At 45.2% G+C, this 25,696-nt stretch overlaps 1 protein-coding gene across 3 annotated transcripts in view; it reads right to left on the bottom strand.

Annotated features, from left to right (window-relative positions):
• The window catches only part of LOC124551104 (zinc finger protein 239-like), a 67,118-nt gene that overhangs the window by 23,587 nt on the left and 17,835 nt on the right, over nt 1–25,696 (bottom strand). For 2 of the 3 annotated variants that reach the window (XM_047126037.1, XM_047126039.1), the window contains exons 3-4: nt 23,963–24,031; nt 1,910–1,959 (exon numbers count right to left, since the gene is read on the bottom strand). In XM_047126037.1, the coding sequence (XP_046981993.1) occupies nt 1,910–1,959; nt 23,963–24,031 (119 nt within the window). The remainder of the gene's footprint in view (nt 1–1,909; nt 1,960–23,962; nt 24,032–25,696) is intronic. The other variant, XM_047126038.1, reaches the window with a different exon arrangement.

Raw genomic sequence — 25,696 nt, forward strand, 5'->3', positions numbered from 1 at the left:
TTTTGGAATGAAGTTAGCTTGTTGCCAACCCTGGAACATCATCATCTTCATGGATGGTAAGTTGAAGGTTATTCATTATTTTGAAATATCCTTTCAACAGGGTTTCTTGTCTCATCAACAGTGGAGGGGTTATAAGGCTGAGTGCTGGAAGCCAGGATAGTGGAGTAATTCTTACACACCCAGAGATGATTCTCAAAGTTGTCTTCAGTGTCTATCTTATTTACATAAGGGCTGTTTAACAACATCACAGCACAATATTGAGCCACAGAAAACACTATGCTGACTGCAGAAATTCGAAGCACATTTGATAATGTTCCCCAGTTAGTACTGCAGAGTTCCTAAACAAGATTGTTCCATGTGCTTAATTTCCAAGAAGTATTTTTGGGATGGTTCTTGAAGGGGAGTACCTTGTCCATGCATCTCCTGTTTGGTTTGAAACCTGCTTGTTGTACAGGGGTGTTTTCCAGATTCTTGTGTCTATCCTGTTTAATGGCAGTCTTTTCAAAAGTTGGTAGTAACAACTGAGGATTACTATTGGCAATTATTTTCTACATTATCTGAAGGTTTCTATTCAGAATAGCGATAACTTTAAAATTATGAAAGCATTTGGTAGACATCCTGATTTTAGGATCCTCGTAAAAAAATTTTGTCAGTGATACCCTTGTCCTCATCCAAGAGCAAGCTAGAAATTCAGGGTTTAACCAATCAACACCAAGTAATTTTCCTGTCTTTACATCCTGGAGAGTGGAGAGCTGTTTCTAGTTCCCCTAGTGTGAAGTCCTGATAGAACTGTGTATCGGCTGACGTTATTTGCCAAATGTTACTGAAGTCCTTTTTTATTTTTTGAGAGTGCTCTGTCTTTTGGGGCTTTTGAGAGTTAAACAATCCTGTCTGGCCTGGTGTCACTGAGTAACCTACCCAAGTTGGTGGGCTGCTTCCACATAACTTCTTAGCAAGCTCCACGACTGACATCTTGATTTCTTCAAATTCAACTCTATTGTTGTTTTGAGCCATTTCTCTCTCCCTGATTCATACATTTTTCGCATCAGTTCATGAGCTATACCAGGATAATCATCCGTCATGTATGATTTATAATGTTTTTTACATTCATGGTTCCACCCTACAATATATTTCTTATGGTAACCACTCGGCACACATTTCTTTTCAGTCAAGATTACAGCACTACCAGATCTGTCTCAATTTACAGGTTAAGCTGGATCCATCAGATTACTTTATCAAATTTCTTGGAGCCATGTGGGGTAGCCACGTGGTTTGACACACCTTGCCATGGTCTGCACGGCTCCCCCCATTCGAGGTTCGAGTCCTCCCTCGGACATGGGAATATAAGTATTCTCCTTAGCGTAAGTTAGTTTGAGTTAGAGTAAGTAGTGCGTAAGCCTACAGACCAATGACCTCAGCAATTTGATCCCATAGAAACTTACCACCAAGTTTCTTGGAGAATATTTCCCAGTTTACCCATTGAAATTTTCATGGTCTAGGAGTGGGTCAAATAACTACAATCTGGCACCTCCTTCGCACATGAAATGTGTGTTGGCTGTTTGGAGGGTCACATGGAACAGTTCTGAATATTTAGAGGTTGGTTTTGAGAATTTCGTGATGAGATGCAGAGATCAGGGTTGTACACTCTGTTCCATGATCCAGACCTAACACACCCTCATCTTTTGCATCTCCCATTCTGGTGCTGCAGTAGCATTCTGGCGACAGGCGTTACATTTCCACAATGTATGATGGCCAAATCAAGCATGTGAACCTTACCAGTGTCAGAAACCAGCATTTCCTATTCCACGTACACTTGAGTATTGTGGTATCTTCTGCTGCAGCACTTACAAGCTACAAAAGCACCCACGCACAAAATGAAAAAGGAGAGATACAAAAAAGTGTACAATACCTTTCTGGTTCACTGCCACTATTTGTTGACTCCACTTCATGTTTGAGTTCCTGGAAGAAGGATTAAGAGTATTAATAATAATAATAATAATAATAATAATAATAATAATAATAATAATAATTCCCGTGGAGGCCTGGGAAAAGAATAGGCCTCCGGTATGTTCTGCCAGTCATAAAATGCGACGAAAAGAACAAACCACTAATAGGGCTAACCCCCCTTTTAGTGTGATTAGTCGGTTCAGGACAGAACTAAAGGACCCTCGGACAAGCACCATCATGGTCGGGGACGACGCTTGAACCCTATGCCCGCCCACAATGGTAACGACACTGCTAGCCAACTGGAAAATGATTCAAATCCAAATAGAGGTGTTTTGCAGGATATGCTTCCTGCAACCACCCTAGAAGGAAAACAAAGACAGAGGATGAGATGGTCAGATGAAGTTAACCGACACCTCATGTTCTGTTATTACCAAGCAACAAACCTAGGAGCCAACACAACTGGATACAGATCACAAGTATACACAACACTTATTACCAGATACCCAGAATTAAAATTTTTAACAGAACGACTAGCTGATCAGATCCATGTAATAATCAAAAATAACAGGATACCCCAGTCAGAATTAGAAAACATCAAACAACAAGTACAACAAATACTGGAACAAAATAATGTGCAATCAGAAGAAGAAGAAAATACAGTAATGGACTCAAACATCCCAGAGCAAACAAACAAAGAACAACACGCATCAATTAAACAGTCAGAGGAAAACGAAATCTTAAGACAGCCACCAGAACAAGCACAAATAGAACACGAAGTGACACACATGTTAGATATAGAAGAAAAATTTCAGCTGAAATATATAGAATTCAAAGACACAAATACAGACATTAGACCATTCTTGCATAGACCGCCAAATAACCCACAAATCGAAACAACAATAAAAACTATCAACACAATCATACACAACAAAATAAATGAAAACACAACTATGGGAGAGTTACAACTACTGGTTTATATAGGAGCACTCACTACACTAAATATATACACTAGGAAGAGGTCAGAACCAACCAACACACAGAAGAAACCCACAAAACCAGCATGGCAACACATGCTACAGATCAGAATAGAAAAACTGAGGAAAGACATCGGACAGCTAACACAATTTATAAAAAATGAAATGTCAGAAAAAAAAATGAAAAAGGTTAGGTAAAATTTCACAACAAGAAGTGATAGAGCAATTAGATGAAAAGAAGCAGAAATTACAAGCATTGGCCAAACGACTTAGAAGATACAAAAAAAGTGAAAATAGAAGGAAACAAAACCAAACATTCAACACAAACCAAAAGAAATTTTACCAGACAATAGATAACACACACATTAAAATAGACAATCCACCAAACATAACAGACATGGAACACTTCCGGAGCAACATATGGTCAAACCCGGTACAACATAACAGGCATGCACGGTGGATACAAGCAGAAACAGATACATACAAGATGATACCACAAATGCCTGAAGTGATAATTTTGCAACATGAAGTCACCCAAGCAATTAATTCTACTCACAATTGGAAAGCCCCTGGAAAAGATAAAATAGCAAATTTCTGGCTAAAGAAATTCACCTCAACACATTCACATCTAACTAAATTATTTAACAAACATAATTGTTGGGTTCAAATTAATGATATGGTTATAATAGAGGGAAACATTCCACGTAGGAAATATATATCTAAAAACAAAGATGATGTGACTTACCAAATGAAAGTGCAGGCAGGTCGACAGACACACAAACGAACACAAACACACACACACAAAATTCAAGCTTTCGCAACAAACTGTTGCCTCATCAGGAAAGAGGGAAGGAGAGGAAAGACAAAAGGATGTGGGTTTTAAGGGAGAGGGTAAGGAGTCATTCCAATCCCGGGAGCGGAAAGACTTACCTTAGGGGGAAAAAAGGACGGGTATACACTCGCGCACACACACATATATCCATCCACACATTGTGTCTGTATATGTGTGGATGGATATGTGTGTGTGTGTGTGTGTGCGCGAGTGTATACCCGTCCTTTTTTCCCCCCTAAGGTAAGTCTTTCCGCTCCCGGGATTGGAATGACTCCTTACCCTCTCCCTAAAACCCACATCCTTTCGTCTTTCCCCTCCTTCCCTCTTTCCTGATGAGGCAACAGTTTGTTGCGAAAGCTTGAATTTTGTGTGTATGTTTGTGTTCGTTTGTGTGTCTGTCGACCTGCCAGCACTTTCATTTGGTAAGTCACATCATCTTTGTTTTTAGATATAAATTATTTAACAGTTACATTGCAGACCCATACACATTCCCTGATACACTTACACATGCAATAACTTATCAGAAACCTAAAGATCAAGCAGACACAGCAAACCCAGCTAAATATCGCCCCATAACATGCCTACCAACAATATACAAAATATTAACTTCAGTCATTACACAGAAATTAATGACATATACAACACAGAACAAAATCATAAATGAAGAACAAAAAGGCTGTTGCAAAGGAGCACGAGGATGTAAAGAGCAACTGATAATAGATGTAGAGGTGACATATCAAGCTAAAACTAAACAAAGGTCGCTACATTATGCATACATTGATTACCAAAAAGCTTTTGATAGTGTACCCCACTCATGGTTACTACAAATATTGGAAATATACAATGTAGATCCTAAATTGATACAGTTCCTAAACATAGTAATGAAAAATTGGAAAACCACACTTAATATCCAAACAAATTCAAATAATATCACATCACAGCCAATACAGATTAAGTGTGGAATATACCAAGGAGGCTCATTAAGTCCTTTCTGGTTCTGCCTTGCTCTGAACCTACTATCCAACATGCTAAATAATACAAATTATGGATACAATATTACTGGAACATACCCACACAGAATCACACATCTGCTATACATGGATGATCTAAAACTACTGGCAGCAACAAATCAACAACTCAACCAATTACTAAAGATAACAGAAGTATTTAGCAATGATATAAATATGGCTTTTGGAACTGACAAATGTAAGAAAAATAGCATAGTCAAGGGAAAACACACTAAACAAGAAGATTACATATTGGATAACCACAGCAACTGCATAGAAGCGATGGAAAAAACAGATGCCTATAAATATCTAGGATGTTGTTGTTGTTGTGGTCTTCAGTCCTGAGACTGGTTTGATGCAGCTCTCCATGCTACTCTATCCTGTGCAAGCTTCTTCATCTCCCAGTACCTACTGCAACCTACATCCTTCTGAATCTGCTTAGTGTATTCATCTCTTGGTCTCCCTCTACGATTTTTACCCTCCACGCTGCCCTCCAATGCTAAATTTGTGATCCCTTGATGCCTCAAAACATGTCTTACCAACCGATCCCTTCTTCTAGTCAAGTTGTGCCACAAACCTCTCTTCTCCCCAATCCTATTCAATACCTCATCATTAGTTATGTGATCTACCCACCTTATCTTCAGCATTCTTCTGTAGCACCACATTTCGAAAGCTTCTATTCTCTTCTTGTCCATACTAGTTATTGTCCATGTTTCACTTCCATACATGGCTACACTCCATACAAATACTTTCAGAAACGACTTCCTGACACTTAAATCTATACTTGATGTTAACAAATTTCTCTTCTTCAGAAACGATTTCCTTGCCATTGCCAGTCTACATTTTATATCCTGTCTACTTCGACCATCATCAGTTATTTTACTCCCTAAATATCAAAACTCCTTTACTACTTTAAGTGTCTCATTTCCTCATCTAATTCCCTCAGCATCACCCGATTTAATTTGACTACATTCCATTATCCTCGTTTTGCTTTTGCTGATGTTCATCTTATATCCTCCTTTCAAGACACTGTCCATTCCGTTCAACTGGTCTTCCAAGCCCTTTGCTGTCTCTAACAGAATTACAATGTCATCGGCGAACCTAAAATTTTTTACTTCTTCTCCATGAATTTTAATACCTACTCCGAATTTTTCTTTTGTTTCCTTTACTGCTTGCTCAATATACAGATTGAATAACATCGGGGAGAGGCTACAACCCTGTCTCACTCCTTTCCCAACCACTGCTTCCCTTTCATGCCCCTTGACTCTTATAACTGCCATCTGGTTTCTGTACAAATTGTAAATAGCCTTTCGCTCCCTGTATTTTAGCCCTGCCACCTTTAGAATGTGAAAGAGAGTATTCCAGTCAACATTGTCAAAAGCTTTCTCTAAGTCTACAAATGCTAGAAACGTAGGTTTGCCTTTTCTTAATCTTTCTTCTAAGATAAGTGGTAAGGTTAGTATTGCCTCACGTGTTCCAACATTTCTATGGAATCCAAACTGATCTTCCCCGAGGTCCGCTTCTACCAGTTTTTCCATTTGTCTGTAAAGAATTCGCGTTAGTATTTTGCAGCTGTGACTTATTAAACTGATAGTTCGGTAATTTTCACATCTGTCAACATCTGCTTTCTTTGGGATTGGAATTATTATATTCTTCTTGAAGTCCGAAGGTATTTCACCTGTCTCATACATCTTGCTCACCAGATGGTAGAGTTTTGTCAGGACTGGCTCTCCCAAGGCAGTCAGTAGTTCTAATGGAATGTTGTCTACTCCCGGGGCCTTTTTTCGACTCAGGTCTTTCAGTGCTCTGTCAAACTCTTCACGCAGTATCGTATCTCCCATTTCATCTTCATCTACATCCTCTTCCATTTCCATAATATTGTCCTCAAGTACATCGCCCTTGTATAAACCCTCTATATACTCCTTCCACCTTTCTGCCTTCCCTTCTTTGCTTAGAACTGGGTTTCCATCTGAGCTCTTGATATTCATACAATTGGTTCTCTTCTCTCCAAAGGTCTCTTTAATTTTCCTGTAGGCAGTATCTATCTTACCCCTAGCGAGACAAGCCTCTACATCCTTACATTTGTCCTCTAGCCATCGCTGCTTTGCCATTTTGCACTTCCTGTCGATCTCATTTTTGAGACGTTTGTATTCCTTTTTGCCTGCTTCATTTACTGCATTTTTATATTTTCTCCTTTCATCAATTAAATTCAATATTTCTTCTGTCACCCAAGGATTTCTATTAGCCCTTGTCTTTTTACCTACTTGATCGTCTGCTGCTTTCACTACTTCGTCCCTCAGAGCTACCCATTCTTCTTCTACTGTATTTCTTTCCCCCATTCCTGTCAATTGTTCCCTTATGCTCTCCCCGAAACTCTCTACAACCTCTCGTTCTTTCAGTTTATCCAGGTCCCATCTCCTTAAATTCCCACCTTTTTGCAGTTTCTTCAGTTTCAATCTACAGTTCATAACCAAGAGATTGTGGTCAGAATCCACATCTGCCCCTGGAAATGTCTTACAATTTAAAACCTGGTTCCTAAATCTCTGTCTTACCATTATATAATCTATCTGATACCTTTTAGTATCTCCAGGATTCTTCCAGGTATACAACCTTCTTTTATGATTCTTGAACCAAGTGTTAGTTATGATTAAGTTATGCTCTGTGCAAAATTCTACAAGGCGGCTTCCTCTTTCATTTCTTCCCCCCCAATCCATATTCACCTACTATGTTTCCTTCTCTCCTTTTTCCTACTGACGAATTCCAGTCACCCATGACAATTAAATTTTCGTCTCCCTTCACTACCTGAATAATTTCTTTTATCTCGTCATACATTTCACCAATTTCTTCATCATCTGCAGAGCTAGTTGGCATATAAACTTTTACTACTGTAGTAGGCATGGGCTTTGTGTCTATCTTGGCCACAATAATGCGTTCACTATGCTGTTTGTAGTAGCTAACCCGCACTCCTGTTTTTTTATTCATTATTAAACCTACTCCTGCATTACCTCTATTTGATTTTGTATTTATAACCCTGTAATCACCTGACCAAAAGTCTTGTTCCTCCTGCCACCGGACTTCACTAATTCCCACTATATCTAACTTTAACGTATCCATTTCCCTTTTTAAATTTTCTAACCTACCTGCCCGATTAAGGGATCTGACATTCCACGCTCCGATCCGTAGAATGCCAGTTCTGCAATTTCATAACCACTTCTACAACCCTTTAGATCACATAACATCAACAGATACGAAGAAAGTAAATTGGAAAAAGAAAACATTACATGGCAAGCACCCGTATCATCTAACACTGCCACACATCAATCAAGACACATCCAACACTAGAGGGAGCTGTAGAGGGCAAAAACTGTAGAGGAAGACAGAGGTTGGAATACATCCAGCAAATAATTAAGGACATAGGTTGCAAGTGCTACTCTGAGATGAAGAGGTTAGCACAGGAGAGGAATTCGTGGTGGGCCACATCAAACCAGTAAGAAGACTGATGGGAAAAAAATTACATAATGGTGAGCTGACTGCCCGTTTCATGGATCCAGTTACTTTGCAACGTATTGTATGCTTATATATTTCTGTTGTGCTATTTGTTATACTTTGTGAGCCTCTGCTTTTTATTTTGGAGTTTTTTCTGCATTTTGTACTCCATTTGTGATAGATGTAAAGTTATGACACTTCCTGTCACCTGCGACAATTATGCTGAGAGTATTTTACATGAAATATCATGTTGAAGTTTAGAATTTTTAGAAGCTGTTAATTGTATTACGCTGAAGCTCATGACACTAAAAGGGGTATACAGAGTCATACTGAAGCTTAAGGAAATATAATGTACAACGTAACACAATGATGACAGGTAGTGTGCACCATTTCTTACGTGTTCCTTCGAAATATTGGGGCTTCTACAGTTAAATGCACTTTTGACGAGTTACTAATCCCTATAATAGAAATTTTATTTGTCTTTTTTGTGGGTAGTCAAGTGATTGTGATTAGATACTCCCTTGGGAAACCTACTATTTTATGCACTACAAGGGCAGATGTTATCTCACCTCTGCGTTTTGATGCTGTGAACTACACCATGTACTCTAGCCGACTAACTCTGTGATATTTTCTTAAATGTGGTTATGATCCTACTGCATCCTCCACTATCCACATGTACAAGTGTTATTAAGGCAAGTAATTTCAACAAGACCCGGCAGTAGTTATGTGTATTGCACAGGTTTAATGTTCAAGTGGCCGTAGTTTTGATACACCCTGAGCTTTGGGTGAGGACAAAAGATATATCTGGATGGACCACTTTACTATTACATTGTCTTATGATGCTGGTGCTAGACAATTGAGATCACGTTAGCCTCTTTTTGTCTGGCTACCTGCTAACTAGTTTGCACACAGATGTTAGTTAACACCTGTAATAAACAGGGAGGAATAGGGACAACCTCCAAATGACATGGTTTCTTACTCAAATGACAAGGCACAGCATACAGCCACTTGTACTGTCAGTGAGCATCAACAGAGGCATGTCATTGCAGTTATTTTTTGAACCCCTCCATCGTTTTTTACTCTATTGCTGGGTCACTGACTCTATTCTGTTTATCTACTTTCATCGTGCAGCAATCAGCCAGGGCTAATACGGACTATGCCACACTGACAGTACTAGTTCTATCATACTATTCCAGCCAAGAGTATTGAAGTATAGCTCCCCCAGAAGCAGGTCCAATTCACCTATTTTACAAAGTTTATCATGAGGTATGAACAGCATCTTATTTATTAGTTGAGCAAGAAGCAGGTTTTACTTTATTACGAAGTGACACAGTGGACTAATGGGCAATCAGTAGGCTTTTGGGTAACAGTTCCTGGAGCTGCACAATCATTTCAACTCTTATCACTTTTAAGCCCCATGACACCTCACCTTGATATGCTGCTGAGATGATGAGATGATGGGAAACACAAGATTCATCTAGAAACAAGCTCGCGCCTGCTCCTGCTGAAAGATCCAAATTGCCAAAACCAACTCTACCTAACCAGAAGTTGTGGGGTGATAACATAGTTAAAGGCATTCTGAAACATGATGTTGTTCAAGCATGGCCTTCTCTTAATTGTTACACATTAGGGGTTAGTATATTCATGTGTGTTAGTTTGTTTTCATTGGATATATTGGTCCTTTTATGTATTCCGTAATATGGGAAGTGTATTAGCTGCTATATGTTAATAATGGTGAAATTATGCAGAGCATTACAGTACTCGATTAAAGGCAATATAAATAATATGCTTCATGTGAAATTACATTAACTGAGATTCAAACAATTAATGTGTTAACAGGATTAGTTTATTGAAAGGAATATATGAATAAATAGCAAGTTTTCACTATATTTTTGAATTAGTCCTTGGCATTGCAACTGTTATACAACTTATTAACTTTGTCAAACTAAACCCCTTAGAGCCTCAGCTCATCTGCCCCTCATAACCTGTGAGACCAGATCGCTCCCCCTGACAACCATCCAAGGCAGCATCAATGCTGTCATTTGCAACCACGGTGCACCATAATTGGACTCAGTTGTCGTCAACACTCCATCATAGGCACTGCCCAGCTAACATGTCTTGGCAGCCATTGCCCTATCCCTGACAGCTTGGTACACCGTCACTGCACCCATTGTCATCGTGCCGCAGCTTCAGCAACCCACTCCAATTGTCCACATATCTCTATTGTCAATAATCGAAATTGACAAGTACAAATGATAAATTATTGTACTCCTATTTCTAAAGTAAAAGAAATTCTCAAACTTTGTAACCTTGCCCCTTTTTTACTAAATTTAGAAAATTTTCTATATAACTTACTTTCCATTACAAAGTAGCACCTTTTAGCAAGTGCTCCTGGCTGAGTGAGCAATTTCTTAATTACACGTTTTCAATCATTTAAATAATTCAGGTACTATGTCGGTAATTTTGGGATCAGTAATCTGCTTCTACACTGTACTGTTAATCAAAAGTTTTAATTTTTTGAAGTTTTGTTATGCACTCAGCCTAACAGTGCTCCACTGCAAAGCCACGGCTAGCACGGGCTGATTCTGTACCAGCTACTGCCCGATATTACCACCAACCCACACCCCTTTCAAGTGCATACCATTCTCACAGTGAGTAACATTAATGGGGCTTTGGAATCGTAGCTGACGACTGTACACGTCTACCATACCTCCAACAACCGACCGTGCTAACAGACAGGAAAACTGAGATTTCACTTTGTGGCACGAACAGCAAGAGCTCACACTGCTGGTGCTGAAGCTGCAGAGATCTTTCTGGAGTACATTATGCAACAATGACAAACATGCAGTGCCAATGCAATGCTTGTAATGGCACTGTGTGATAAGGCATACTGCCGTCATGTGTCATCATAGCGACAACTGAAAATCTGGAATTTATTTCATAATGAGCAACACTACTGTATACGCACACACTCAAGGTCTACGCTTTTTAAGAACGAATGTAGCTTTGGATTTAATATAAAGTATAATCTCTATGCATAGACTAACAGTGGGATTCCAAGACTTTTGAGAATGTTTTACTTTCAAGTTTGATTGGATAACAAATGACAAAAATATCTTTTTCATGAGATATAATTACAAATTATCAGTTTAGGATTTTTCCCTTTACTTGATGTGAAACCATGCTCCTCGTCAAATTTCATGATTCTGAGGCATTGGGAAGCACCCTTTACGTTTTGATGAGTGAGTTTCTGAGTATCAAAATATGTGAAATAAATGGCCATATCTTTTGATTGCACTGACATATAATATTAAAATTTTTACAACACCAAGGGACAACAGACCTTACTACGAAACTGGGAGCCAGCAGCAATGGGAACGAAACTCAAAAAATTGGAGAAACTAAAAACAGAAGGAAAGCTTAAAAACCACTATAGAAGGGGGTTGGTTGTCCCCAAAAAGAGCTTCAAATGACTGAAATCATCTCACTGGGACCAATAAACTCGAGAACGCGATCGGCTGAGCACGTGTTATGTGCTAAAATGGAAGATATATCAGGCGACAGCTGTAGACGGGCGCGTAACGGAGTAAAATAGGGGCACTCGAGTAAAAGGTGTCTTACCGTCCACAGCTGACAGCAGTGGGGACAGAGTGAGGGAGGATCGCCACTTAAAAGATGTCAATGGCTAAAAAGACAGTGCCCTATCCGGAGTCTAGTTAAAATTACCTCCTCCCGACGATGCGTTCGAGAGGAAGAGGTCCGAGCACAGGGAAGAGCTTTCACGTCCCGCAATTTATTATTGGGAAGTGTCGACCAATGTGCATGCCATAAAAGAGCAACACAATGACATAAAACACTCCGTAAATCGGCGAAGGGAATCGTGCAAATAGCTGGCTGAAGAAGAGAGACTGCAGCCTTGGCCGCTATATCGGCCGCCTCAGTTCCACAGATACGTGTCCTGGGATCCAGAGGAATGCCACAGAGACGCCCCCCCAAGTGGAGCAAGTGTAGGCAGTCCTGAATCTGGTGGACCAGAGGATGGACAGGGTAGAGAGCTTGGAGACTGAGGAGAGAGCTGAGAGAATCTGAACAGATAACATACTGTATCCGCTGATGGTGACGGATGTATTGGACAGCCTGGAGAACAGCGTAAAGCTCCGCAGTATAAACCGAACACTGGTCAGGAAGCCAAAATCGATTTGGGGTGTCACCAACAATATAGGCACTCCCTACACCAAACGATGTTTTTGAGCCATCAGTGTAAATAAATGTGGCTTCTTTCATTTGTGCACATAGAGCAGCAAATGCCCAATGATAAACAAGTGAAGGGGTACCATCCTTGGGAAACTGACAAAGGTCACGGAGCAGGCAGGTCCGGGGATGGAGCCAAAGCGGTGCTGTACCCCAAGTTGTCAAGAAAGTTTTAGGAAAGAGAATGGAGCAGTTGATGGAAGCAGACTCCCGGTGGTAGTAGGGAGGAAGGGCGGCCTGCATACCCTAAATCCAAGGAGGCATAAAAAAAAATGTCATGGGCCGGATTAGCAGGCATGGAAGACAGATGGCTACCATAACGACTCAGAAGGACAGCTCGCCGATTGGACAGTGGAGGTTCAGCAGTCTCAGCATAAAGGCTTTCCACAGGGCTGGTGTAAAAAGCTCCAGAACTAAACGTAATCCACGGTGGTGTATAGAGTCGAGACACCGAAGAATAGACGGCCGAGTGGAGGAGTAAACTATGCTTCCATAGTCCAATTTCGAGCGCACTAAAGCGTGATAGAGGCAGAGAAGGACCACTCAGTCCGCTCCCCAGGAGGTACCATTCAGGACACGGAGGGTGTTGAGCGATCGCAGACAGCGAGCCGAAAGATAGGAAACGTGGGAGGACCAGCACAGTTTTCTGTCAAACATAAGACCCAAGATTTTAGCGACATCCGAAAACGGAAGGTTGACAGGTCCTAGATGTAAGGAAGGTGGAAGAAACTCCATACGACGCCAAAAATTGACACAAACAGTCTTACTGGGAGAAAAGTGGAAGCCTGTTTCGATGCTCCAAGAGTGGAGGCGATCGAGACACCCTTGAAGACATCGTTCAAGAAGGCTGGACCATTGAGAGCTGTAGTAGATTGCAAAATCGTCCACAAAGAGGGAGCCCAAGACATCAGGAAGGAGACAATCCATAATTGGATTTATGGCAATGGCAAACAGTACAACACTTAGCACGGAGCCCTGGGGTAACCCGTTTTCTTGGGAGAAAGTACGGGAGAGATTAGTGTTCACCCGCACTCTAAATGTGCACTCTGCCATAAATTCGCGAAGTAAAAGGGGCAGCCGACCTCGAAAGCCCCAAGAGAACAGTGTGCGGAGGTTTTTTTTTTTTTTTTTTTTTTTTTTTTTTGGGTTGGGTTTAAGGGCGCTCAACTGCTGAGGTCATTAGCGCCCTGTCACTGTTGTTAGAGCACATGGAATCTGCTAAAACTCAAGGGGATGGGGGGGGGCACCAGAAGGACCTGACAAAGATGCAGATAAAATAAGTAAAAAGGTTAAATGTCTTTGGACAAGCCAGTTAAAGTTATAAAACGCAGAATACGAGCAGCTGCTTGAGCGTCATCAGCTAAAACATCCGGTAAAGTAGATGGCAAGGACAGGACAACACGAAATTGACTAAAACGGGGACACGACAATAAAACATGGCGCACTGTTAATTCCTGACCACAAGGGCACTGCGGGGCTGGGTCACCGGAGAGCAGGTAGCGGTGGCTAAACCGGCAATGCCCAATCCGCAACCTGGTCAGAAGGACCTCCTCGCGCCGAGATGGTCGGGAGGATGTTGTCCAAGCAGTTGGGAGTGGTTTTACTGCCTGGAGCTTGTTTCCTTGGAGGGATGACCAAGCATCCCACCACAACGACACAAGCCTCGTACATACATCCCCACGAACGTCAGATGACGGGACACAGTGGGAGGCTGGCCGAGGCAGGAGGACTGCAGCCTTGGCTGCAGCATCCGCAGCCTCATTCCCAGGCACTCCTACATGTCCGGGAACCCACAGAAAGCTGACAGAACCACCATTATCAGCGAAAGAATGGAGGGACTGCTGTATCCGTTGAATCAAGGGATGGACCGGATAGGGAGCTCCAAGGCTCTGAAGAGCACTGAGTGAGTCAGAGCAGAGTACATACAATGAATGGCGGTGCCGGCGGGCATACTGAACGGCCTGATGGAGAGCAAAAAGCTCGGCCGTAAAGCTCGAACATTGGTCGAGGAGTCGGTATTTAAAGGTGGCGGCCCCGACGACAAAGGCACAGCCGACACCATCGTCAGTTTTGGAGCCATCGGTGTAAATAAAGGTGTGACCGGCAAGGCGAGCACGAAGTTCGACAAACCGTGAGCAATACACTGCAGCCGGAGTACCTTCCTTCGGGAGTGAGCTGAGGTCGAGATAAATATGAACCGGAGCCTGGAGCCAAGGTGGTGTCGGGCTCTCACCCTCTCTGAAGGTGGTAGGGAGTGCAAAATCCAATTGTCGAAGCAGGCGACGGAAGCGGACTCCGGGGGGCAGCAGGGCAGACACATACAACCCGTACTGACGGTCGAGAGAATCGGCGAAGGAGGACTTGTAAGAGGGGTGGTCGGGCATAGACAACAGCCGGCAGGCATACCGACACAGCAGTACGTCGCGCCGGTAGGTCAATGGTAATTCGGCAGCTTCAGCATAAAGACTCTCGACAGGACTAGTGTAGAAGGCTCCGGTCGCAAGACGTATCCCCCGATGGTGGATGGAGTTGAGCCGACGTAAGAGGGATGGCCGAGCGGACGAGTAGACGAAGCTCCCATAATCCAGCTTCGACCGGACTATATACCGATACAAGCGAAGCAGGACAGTGCGATCTGCTCCCCAAGATGAACCGCTAAGAACTCTGAGGACATTAAGGGAACGTGTACAACGGGCCGCCAAATAAGAGACATGTGGAGACCAACACAGTTTCCTGTCCAACGTGAGCCCTAGAAACTTAGTTGTGTCCACGAATGGGAGAACAACAGGACCGAGATGTAAGGATGGCGGAAGGAACGCTTTATATCGCCAAAAGTTGATACAAACCGTCTTCTCTTCAGAGAACCGGAAGCTATTTGCCACGCTCCATGAGTAGAGGCTGTCTAGACAACGCTGAAGGCAGCGCTCCAGGAGGCATGTTCTCTGGGCACTGCAGTAGATCGCGAAGTCATCGACAAAGAGAGAGCCTGAGACATTAGGTGGAATGCAATCCATAATTGGATTGATCGCGATGGCAAAAAGGGCTACGCTCAAGACGGAGCCCTGAGGCACTCCGTTCTCCTGGAGGAAGACGTCGGACAATACGGAACCCACACGTACCCTAAACTTTCGATCCGTTAAAAAGGAATCAATAAAAAGGGGCAGGCGACCGCGTAGGCCCCACCTGTGCATAGTGCGGAGGATACCTCCTCTCCAACAGGTATCATAAGCCTTCTCCAAGTCGAAGAACACGGCTACCGTTTGGCGCCTTCGCAAAAAGTTGTTCATGATGAATGTCGACAAGGTCAGAAGGTGGTCAACAGCGGAGCGGCGGCGACGAAAGCCGCATTGGACATTAGTAAGTAGTCGTCGAGATTCAAGAATCCAGACTAACCGAGCATTAACCATGCGCTCCATCACCTTACAGACACAGCTGGTAAGAGAAATGGGGCGGTAACTAGAAGGAAGGTGCCTATCCTTCCCGGGTTTGGGTATAGGAACAACAACGGAGTCACGCCAACGCCTGGGGACTTGACCGTCGGTCCAGACGCGATTGTAGGTACGAAGAAGGAAGCTTTTGCCCGCCGGAGAAAGGTGTGCCAGCATCTGAACGTGAATGGCATCTGGCCCCGGAGCAGAGGACCGGGACAGTGCAAGCGCACGTTCGAGTTCCCGCATAGTAAAGGGGGCATTTTAAGTTTCTAGATTCAGCGAGTGGAAGGAAGGTTGCCGAGCCTCTTCTGCCTCTTTCCTGGGAAGGAAGGCAGGGTGGTAATGGGCGGAGCTTGAAACCTCCGCGAAAAAGCGGCCAAAGGCGTTGGAGACAGCCACAGGATCAACAAGGACCTCATTACCTGAGGTCAGGCCAGGTACCGAGGAGTGGGCCTTAATGCCCGACACCCGGCGCAGGCAACCCCAAACGAAGGAAGAGGGAGTAAAACTGTTAAAGGAGCTGGTGAAAGAGGCCCAACAAGCTTTTTTGCTGTCTTTGATGATTCTATGGCATTGCGCTCGGAGTCGTTTGTATTCAATACAATTCGCCAACGTACGATGGCGGCGAAAGGTGCGTAAAGCACGTCGTCGAGCACGGATAGCGTCCCTACAAGCCTCGTTCCACTAGGGGACGGAAACGCGACGTGAAGAAGAAGTAGTACGAGGAATGGAACGTTCGGCAGCATTGATAACAACAGCCGTGAGGTATTCGACCTGACTGTCACAACTGGGAAAATCGTGGTCCGGAAAGGTCGCCAGGGAGGAGTAAAGTCCCCAGTCAGCTTTCAGTATGTTCCAGTTCGAAGGACATGGGGATGGGGTGTGGTGCAGGAGACGAACGACACAGGGGAAGTGGTCGCTCGAATAGGTGTCAGAAAGGACATACCACTCGAACCGACGGGCAAGAGTGGTAGAACAGATCGAGAGGTCCAAGTGGGAGTAGGTATGAGTAGAGTCCGAGAGGAAAGTCGGGGCGCCGGTATTGAGGCAGACAAGATTGAGATGGTTGAAGACATCCGCCAAGAGTGAGCCTCTTTGACAGGATGCAGGAGAGCCCCAAAGGGGATGATGGGCATTGAAGTCGCCAAACAATAAGAACGGCGGGGGAAGCTGAACGATCAGGTGCATCATGTCAGCCCGACTAACAGCAGATGATGGTGGAGTGTAGATGGTACAAACTGAAAAAGTAAAAGCAGAAAGAGTAATGCGGACAGCTATTGCTTGGAATGGGGTGGTCAATGGAATGGGATGGTAATAGACATCGTCCCGAACAAGCAACATGACCCCACCATGAGCTGGGATACCGTCCACAGGGGTGAGGTCATACCGCTCCGAGGTATAGTGGGTAAAGGCCACACGGTCAGTCGGGCGCAACTTGGTTTCCTGGAGACCAAGGACGAGCGGACGGTGCAGGCGGAGGAGCAGTTATAATTCCTCCCGATTAGATCGAATACCTCTTATGTTCCAATGAAACAACGCCATCGCTAGTCAAAAAGTTGGGGGAATGAGACGGGGGGAAGAGCTGGACACCGCGACGGCCGCGGAGGGCCAGGTTGCGAGGGAACAACGCTACAACTGACGGGAGGCGGATCCGGTTCCATCGACTCGTCGCCAGCTGCGGCCGCTGTCCCTGATTGTGTAGGAGGGGCCGCATCATTTGCTGACGAAAGGCCGGCGGAGCGCCTGGCAGCAGAGCGTCCTGGCGAAACTGAGGACGGCCGGGAGCAGCGACTCACGGATGAAGCGTCAGACGAAACGCGCCGGGGTGGAGAGGGGGATAGAGACTTCTTCTTGGAGGCCTTCTTGGAAGGCCGAGGAGGCACAGGGATGGTGGGCTGGACCCGCGCGGGGTCCGTTTTGGAACGCCGGACCTCGGAAGCTGGGGTCCGGAACGTTTCCCCGATGGACGCCTGAGAAGAGGATCGCTTCTCAGGTGGCGTGGGGGGAGGAGGAGGAGGAGGAGGAGGAGGAAGGGTGGCCCCTGGGGCAGAGGGGGTGGGGGCCACGGGAGAGGAGGATTTGGAAGGGAGGGATTTGGGAGGCGGAGGCAGAGCCCCCTGATGGGTGGAGGAGGTGGAGGGGGGACAGGATAGGGGTGAGGATACCGCGGAAGGAGTGGACACAACTGAGGCAAACGAAGTGGTCAATGGCACGGGATGAAGGCGGTCATATTTCTTCCTGGCCTCAGAATAAGAGAGCCGATCCAAAGTTTTAATTTCTTGTATCTTCTTCTCCTTCTGATAGGCGGGGCAGTCTGAGGATCTAGGCGAGTGGACGCCAGGACAATTAATGCACCGAGGTGGTGGGGTGCATGTATGTTCCTCACGAAGAGGACGTCCACAATCGCCACAAAGGGGCTCAGCCTCACACCGTGACGACATGTGCCCAAAGCGCAAACACCTAAAACAGCGCATAGGAGGCGGGACGTAAGGTCGCACATCGCACCGGTAGCACATCACCTTGACCTTCTCCGGGAGAACTTCTCCCTCGAAGGCGAGGATGAAGGCCCCGGTGTCGATGCGACGGTCTTTGGGGCCGCGCTGGACTCGCCGGACAAAATGCACGCCGCGGCGCTCCAGGTTGGCCCGAAGCTCCTCATCAGATTGTAGCAGGCGGTCACGATGAAAAATAACCCCCTGCGTCCTATTTAGTGCCAGATGTGGGACAATGGATACTGGGATGTCCCCTAGGCGGCCGTACGCCTGGAGCGCCGCCGACTGTGTGGCGGAGGTGGTCTTTATAAGAACGGACCCTGAACGCATCTTGCTGAGAGCCTCGATTTCCCCGAAGATGTCCTCAATGTGCTGAACAAAGAACATGGGCTTGGAGGTGGCGAACGTCCCCCCATCGGTTCGAGAACAGACTAAATAGCGGGGGAAGTACTTCACCCCAAGCCGGCGGGCCTGTCCCTCCTCCCATGGAGTGGCCAAGGGGGAAAGGGCAGGAGAACCAGAACTAGAACTAGAAACGGCACCTTTTCTTTTGAAAGACTCGGCCGCAGAGCGACCTGATACGTGTTGACGTTTCATCTGCGAAACGTCCGCCCCGATACCACCCACTCCGACCAGGGGCTCTCCCCACGGGCGCCACCCAGCCGCAGCAAGGGCCACCTGGCAGGATGACCATTGCCGGGAGTCCTGATGCCCCAAGGAGACGGGCATCTACTCCTTGGCCGACGTGGGGAGGGTGCAGCTCAGGTATCGGCAGTACGATCCCTGTGTTGTCAGGGGGCTACAACCTAGAGGGTACATGATGACCCCACCACAACGGGCTGGCTACCGTGCTGGATTTCTGGTGCCATGGAAAGTCCATCATGATCGCTGGTGCAGATGGAGATGCACTATGGGCGTAACTTTGACAACCCATCAGGCGTTTAGGCCCAATTTGAGGAATAGTGGGTATGGTTACAACGCCGGTGCAATGCTGAGTGCCAAGGTCTTAGTGCGCTTAGGACCAGTGGTACACCATGTAAGGTGTCCTTCCCCAAAAGGCTCGTACTCCTGTAGAATTTTGAAAAATGGAGGTCAAACCCCAAGGGGGACCATCACATAAAAGGCCGAAACGGTTGAAACTCCTTTTAGTCGCCTCTTACGACAGGCAGGAATACCTCGGGCCTATTCTTACCCCGGACCCGCAGGGGTATGTGCGGAGGATGCCTGTCCGAGAAAATTGTTCATGATATAAGTGGAGAGAGTAACAAGATGGTCAACTGCAGAACGATGCTTGCGGAAACCGCATTGGGCAGGTGTTAAAAGACTGCGGGACTCCAACCACCAAGCTAAATGGCAATTCACCATACACTCCAAAACCTTACATACACTACTTGTGAGAGAAATGGGGCAATAGCTAGAGGGGAGATGTTTGTCCTTTCCAGGTTTCGGAACAGGAACGACGATAGCTTCCCGCCATCGTCTGGGAAAAGTACTGTCGGTCCAAATTCGATTATAAAGGTGAAGGAGATAACGCAGACTATGGTATGATAAATGCAGCAACATTTGGATGTGGATACCATCCGGTCCTGGGGCGGAGGAGCGAGAAGAAGAGAGTGCATGTTGGAGTTCCCACATGGCGAAAACAGTATTATAGCTTTTGCGATTTTGAGCAGAGAAAGCAAGACGTTGCACTTCCGCTGCACGTTTCTTTGGGAGAAACTCTGGCGGGTAATTTGAAGAGCTCAAAATCTCAGCAGAGTGTTGACCCAATGAGTTAGAAATTGTGACGGGGTCCACTAATGTATCATGCGCGACAGTGAGCCCACAGACCGGGGAGAAACTAGGCGCGCCAGATAACCGTCGAATCCAACTCCAAACTTCTGAGGAGGGAGTGAAAGTGTTAAACGAGCTAGTAAAGAAGTCCAAGCTTGCCTCCTTGCTATCGCGAATGATGCGACAGCATCGCACACGGAACTACTTATAGCGGATACAGTTGGCCAAAGTAGGATGGTGTCTGAAAACGCAAAGAGCACGTCGCCGCTCACGTATTGCGTCACGGCATGCCTCGTTCCACCAAGGAACTGGGGGGCGCCGGGGCAATTCGGAGGTGTGAGGTATTGAACGTTCCGCAGCTGTAAGAATAACGTCTGTGATATGAGTGACCACATCGTTGACGCTAGGAAAGTGACGGTCATCGAATGTCGCTAGAGACGAAAAGAGTGTCCAATCGGCTTGGGCAAACTTCCAGTGTCACGGGCGCATATATGGCAGTTGTGGCTGCAATCGAAGGACACATGGAACGTGGTCACTCGAGTGTGTATCAGCAAGGGTGAACCATTCGAAGCGCTGAGCTAGCAGAACAGTACCGACCGAAAGGTCCAAATGAGAGAAATTTGTCGTGGAGGCAGACAAAAATGTAGGTTCCCCAGTGTTGAGGCAAACAAGATCCGCTTGGTGGAAGACGTCTATCAATAGTGAGCCACGCGGACAAGGATGTGGAGATCCCCAACCAGCAAATAGGGGGGTGGAAACTGACCAAGAAGATGAAGGAGATCGGCTCATGCCATTGGTGTGGACGATGGAATGTATACAGTAAAAAGAGAGGAGGTGTATGCAGAAAGGGAAAGACGGACAGTGACAGTTTGGAAGGAAGTGTTTAAGGGAATTGGGTGATAATGGAGAGTATCATGGAGAAGAATCATGAGTCCTCCATGTGCTGGAGTGCCTTCAACAGAGGGGAGATCAAATCAGACTGACTGAAAATGGGGGAAAACAAGGCAGTCGTGGGGACGCAGCTTTGTTTCCTAAAGGCAGAAGATGACCAGAGAGTAGGATCGTAAGAGGATCGACAATTCATCCCGATTGGCTCAAATGCCGTGGATATTCCAATGGATAATGGACATAGGGTGGACAGAAAATGGAAGAATGTGACCAAGGTTGCCCTCAACTCAACAACTGCTCAGAGCTTGCGACTGACAGCGTGGAACGGCATTCAGCCGAAGGCAGAAGATCCTGATCCATAGGTTGTTCAGGAGCAGCTCCTGCCACCAGCGATCGGCCGGTTGATCGGCCGCCAGCAGTGCACCTCGGCGACACAGAAGACGGCCGAGGGCGGCTACCGCCAGGTGGTGCTGTAGAGGAGACACGCCGTAGCGGAGAAGGAGAGGAACTTGGTTTCTTATTAGCCTTCTTGGAAACAGGATGTTTAGATGAAGGAGGAACCGATGGTTGTGAAGTTGGGGCAGGTAAAAAGTCTTCACGAGTAGGCTCTTTTTTGGAAGTCCGGGTGTCTGACTTTTGGGCTCGAGATTTAGCAGAACCCGATGAAGGATGAGCCATAGAGTGAGCAGGCGAAAGTGGGGATGTTGAACGGGTGATCTTTGCGCTGGCTGATCTGACGACCGTGGCACTAAAGGTGAGATCACAAGTCTGCGTGGCCACCTCCTTTGTTGGCCAAGGAGAGGCAAGGACAGTGCTGTATTGACCTGTCTGAGGCACATTGGGCTTTCAACTGGCGAATAATTTTCGAGCAGCAAAGGTCGACACCTTTTCCTTCACTCTGATTTCCTGAATGAGCTTTTCGTCTTTAAAAATGGGGCAATCTCTAGAGGAAGCAGTGTGGTCACCCATACAGTTGATGCAACGAGGGGATGGAGGTGGACAAGCATCCTCGTGGGCATCCTTGCCACACGTAACACATTTGGCCGGATTGGAACAGGACTGGCTGACACTGATAGCAATGTGTAGGGTTTGGGATGTAAGGGCGTACGGAAATTATCTCATAGCCCGCTTTTATGTTCGATGGGAGTTGAACTCTGTCAAATGTCAAGACAGTATGGGTTGGAACAATGTTCATGTCAACCCTTTTCATGACTCTATGAACAGCCGTTACGTCCTGGTCAGACAGGTAGTGTCGAATTTCCTCGTTGGACAATCCGTCGAGGGAGCGTGTATAAACGACTCCACGTGAGGAATTTAAAGTGCGGTGCGCTTCCACCCGGACAGGGAAGGTGTGTAGCAGTGAAGTACGCAGCAATTTTTGTGCCTGGAGGGCACTGACCATTTCTAACAACAAGGTGCCATTTCGTAATCTGGAACAAGACTTTACAGGACCTGCAATTGCGCCGACACCTTTCTGAATAATGAAAGGGTTGACCATGGAGAAGTCGTGACCTTCGTCAGACCGAGAAACAACAAGGAACTGTGGCAACGATGGAAGAACTGTCTGTGGCTGAGACTCATTGAACTTACACTTGTGAGCAGACATAGTAGAAGATGAGGAAACCATTGTGGAAGTATCCCCCATGATTACCGGCATCTCTGATGGCACGCTCCTTCCTTGTGGGGGCCCTCTCTGAGGGCACTCCCGCCTTAGGTGATTGTTCACACCTCAGGTCACACCTCCCGACAAACGGACGGAGGGACCAATCGGCACTTTCGGAAGGTGTCAGCTCGGGTAATCACCCCTCCCTGGGCCTGGCCATTACCAGGGGGTACGTACGTGTCCTACCTGTCTACCCTACCCGGGGCAGGGAATTACGCGTTACCCCGTCACCAGCTACGCATGGAAATGCATGGGTCGGCTTTCAGACACGCACAGGGAGGAGTAAAGAGAAAGAGAAAAACAAAGAAAGGGAAAGGAAAGAAGAGAGGTCTCAAACACCGCAGCGGAGAAAAGGATAAAGAGAAGAGGTAAGGAAAAGAGAAGGACAAAGGAAGGACGAAGGAAGGACGAAGACTTGCAAGCGGAGAAAGCAAAGAATGTGTTACATTTTCGAGCGTCCGTCTCTGGACATAGGCACAAAACATACTCCCAGAGGTGGAGAAAGGGAAGGAAAGTGGCGGAGGTGTGGAGGGTGGGGGGGGGGGGGGGGGGGGATGAAGATGGGGGACGGGGAAGGATGCGGAAAAGGAAGGTATGCAGCCCGGAAAGGAAGGAGGGCCACATTAGCTCGGGGTCCCGTGCTCGCTACACATGTATCCACAAAAGAGTTGTGGACCCCCTGGGGGGAAATTTGAACTTGATACACTTACTCGTTTCTGTGAAGAAGGGACTGTTAACAGTCAGAAAGACAGACAGACAACAATGAGTTTTTCTGCTCCATGACAGTGAGTTACGGATGTGCCGAAGAAACTGAAGTGGCAGGTATTTGAAGATAAGTTTGTGTATCACTTGAAAGCCTTCTTACCTTCGTTCAAGAGCAGACTTCCAGTGATGAGTCTAGGAATATAACACAACCTCACTAGCACTGTTCCCATAGCGACCATAAAGATGAGATTAGATCAATTACAGTGTGTATAGAGGTGCTGAAGAAACCATTCTTCCCCTGCTCCACATTTGAATGGAACAGGAAGAAGCCCTAATACCTGATACAATAGGAAGCACTCTCTGCCATCCACTTCACAGTGATTTGCAGAGTAAGGGTGTAGATGCAAATGCAAAGGAGTGGTTAACAGATATATGAAGTTCCTTCCATCATACTGTGCTAAGTGGCTCACAGAAAATAAATTTTTTTTGTAAAAGATGAATCTTAGTACTTACTGAGTTTTCTTCTTGAACAGATATGTACTCAAACTCTAGCTCAGGAGATGCCAATGGGCCAGCTTCCATCTAAAAATTAAAAAAAAAAAAAATTAAGTCACTACGTAAGGTATAAGTATAAGAAAAACAGATGAAATCAGTCTACACAATACAAATGATTATTTCATTTCAATTCCAAATCTGTGCTAGGCTGGGGCTCAAAGCCCAATTTCCCAATTATTGCGAGAACCGTGACAAACTGACACTAAAAATGAATTAAATGCACTGAAATTAAATGAGCTGAGCAGAGGGGATGTAACCAGTCCTTCATATTGCAGGATCGGTGGCATTTCTATACAGTTTTTACTGGTATCAGGCAATGTCCATATCACTGAAGCTAAAATTGCAACCTGCCACAATTTCTGAATGAATGATTTATTTCACCATAACTACTCATAGTTTTAGGCCTGGGCTCATCATCAGATGGCACCAAGGATTTCTTGTAAGAATTTCACATTTTTGTCCTACGTTTGCTGTGCAGCTGCAGTAATGTTCTTCATATTCACTTTGATACAGTTTGGAATCACTTTTATTATTAGACAATATTTGTTAAATGCAATTGGAAATTATGATTTTTGAAACCGTGCACAGTTCTCTAAGCCTGGTGAGGTAATAACATTATTTTACCAATCACGGTTTCATATACCAAAGCTGTTTTCATAAATATCACTGAGGAAGAAACTGCAACTAGAATAACTGTAGAAAAACGTCCACCTTTTTAGGTCAGGCAGGCATCACATGCATGAAGCAGCTACTTGGACTGCAGATTACGTGTGGGGCAAATATGTGTCTTTTTTAGGATAGAGAAATTCCTCCATAGGTCCGATAAGATACTATGAGGGTGTACTGAAAAGTAATGCCTCCGAATTCAGTATGTGAAAACTCTCACACATTTGAAATATAACTAACATCATTAACATTTTACATCTTTATTCTTCATGTCTACATATTTATTTCTCAATTCAGTCACTCTGGTGCTGAACGCATTTCTCCCAACAAGAGACCATTTTGTTGTTACCATCACTATAGAATGTTTGACTTTGTTATCAGAACCACAACCTCACCTCTGCTTGCACCGCTTCATCACTATCGAAGTGAGGTCCTTGAAGTTGATATTTAAGTTTTGGAAACAGATGAAAATCACATGGGGCTAAATCGGGACCGTGTGGAGGCTGATTGATGACAGTGAACCCAGGGCTTCAGATGTCAGTGCTCGTTTGTGGTCTGGCTTAGCCACACTGAAGGAGATGATGTCTCATATGTGACTGCTGTTACAGACTTGGTTACAGCACTCTGTTTCTTACCCACTGATGTAGTTATGTTACTCACTGCCTTGTTACAAGCCACAATTTGGAAGCCTCTACTAGCAGAAGGTTGCAGCTTACATCAATGAAGTAGGAAATCAACAAAGCGATGTGCAAGACACTTAATACTTCAAGTGATATAGACAACAGAATAAAAAATTTACACTTGAACACAGCCTTGCACAGTTAAAGAGTCGCACTCTTCGTAGCAGACTGGAGAAAGAACATGTTAATATAATATCAGTTAACTGCAGGAGCATCAATGGAAAGGTCCTAGAACTAGTCTCCTTTCTAAATGGTAACAATTCCCACAAAATACTAGGTACAGAAACCTGGCCTAAACCCAGTGTCAATAGCAATGAAATAGCAAACACTGACTGTAAATTATATC

Source organism: Schistocerca americana, chromosome 9 (genome assembly GCF_021461395.2).
Source record: "Schistocerca americana isolate TAMUIC-IGC-003095 chromosome 9, iqSchAmer2.1, whole genome shotgun sequence".
Taxonomy (NCBI): Eukaryota; Metazoa; Arthropoda; class Insecta; order Orthoptera; family Acrididae; genus Schistocerca; species Schistocerca americana.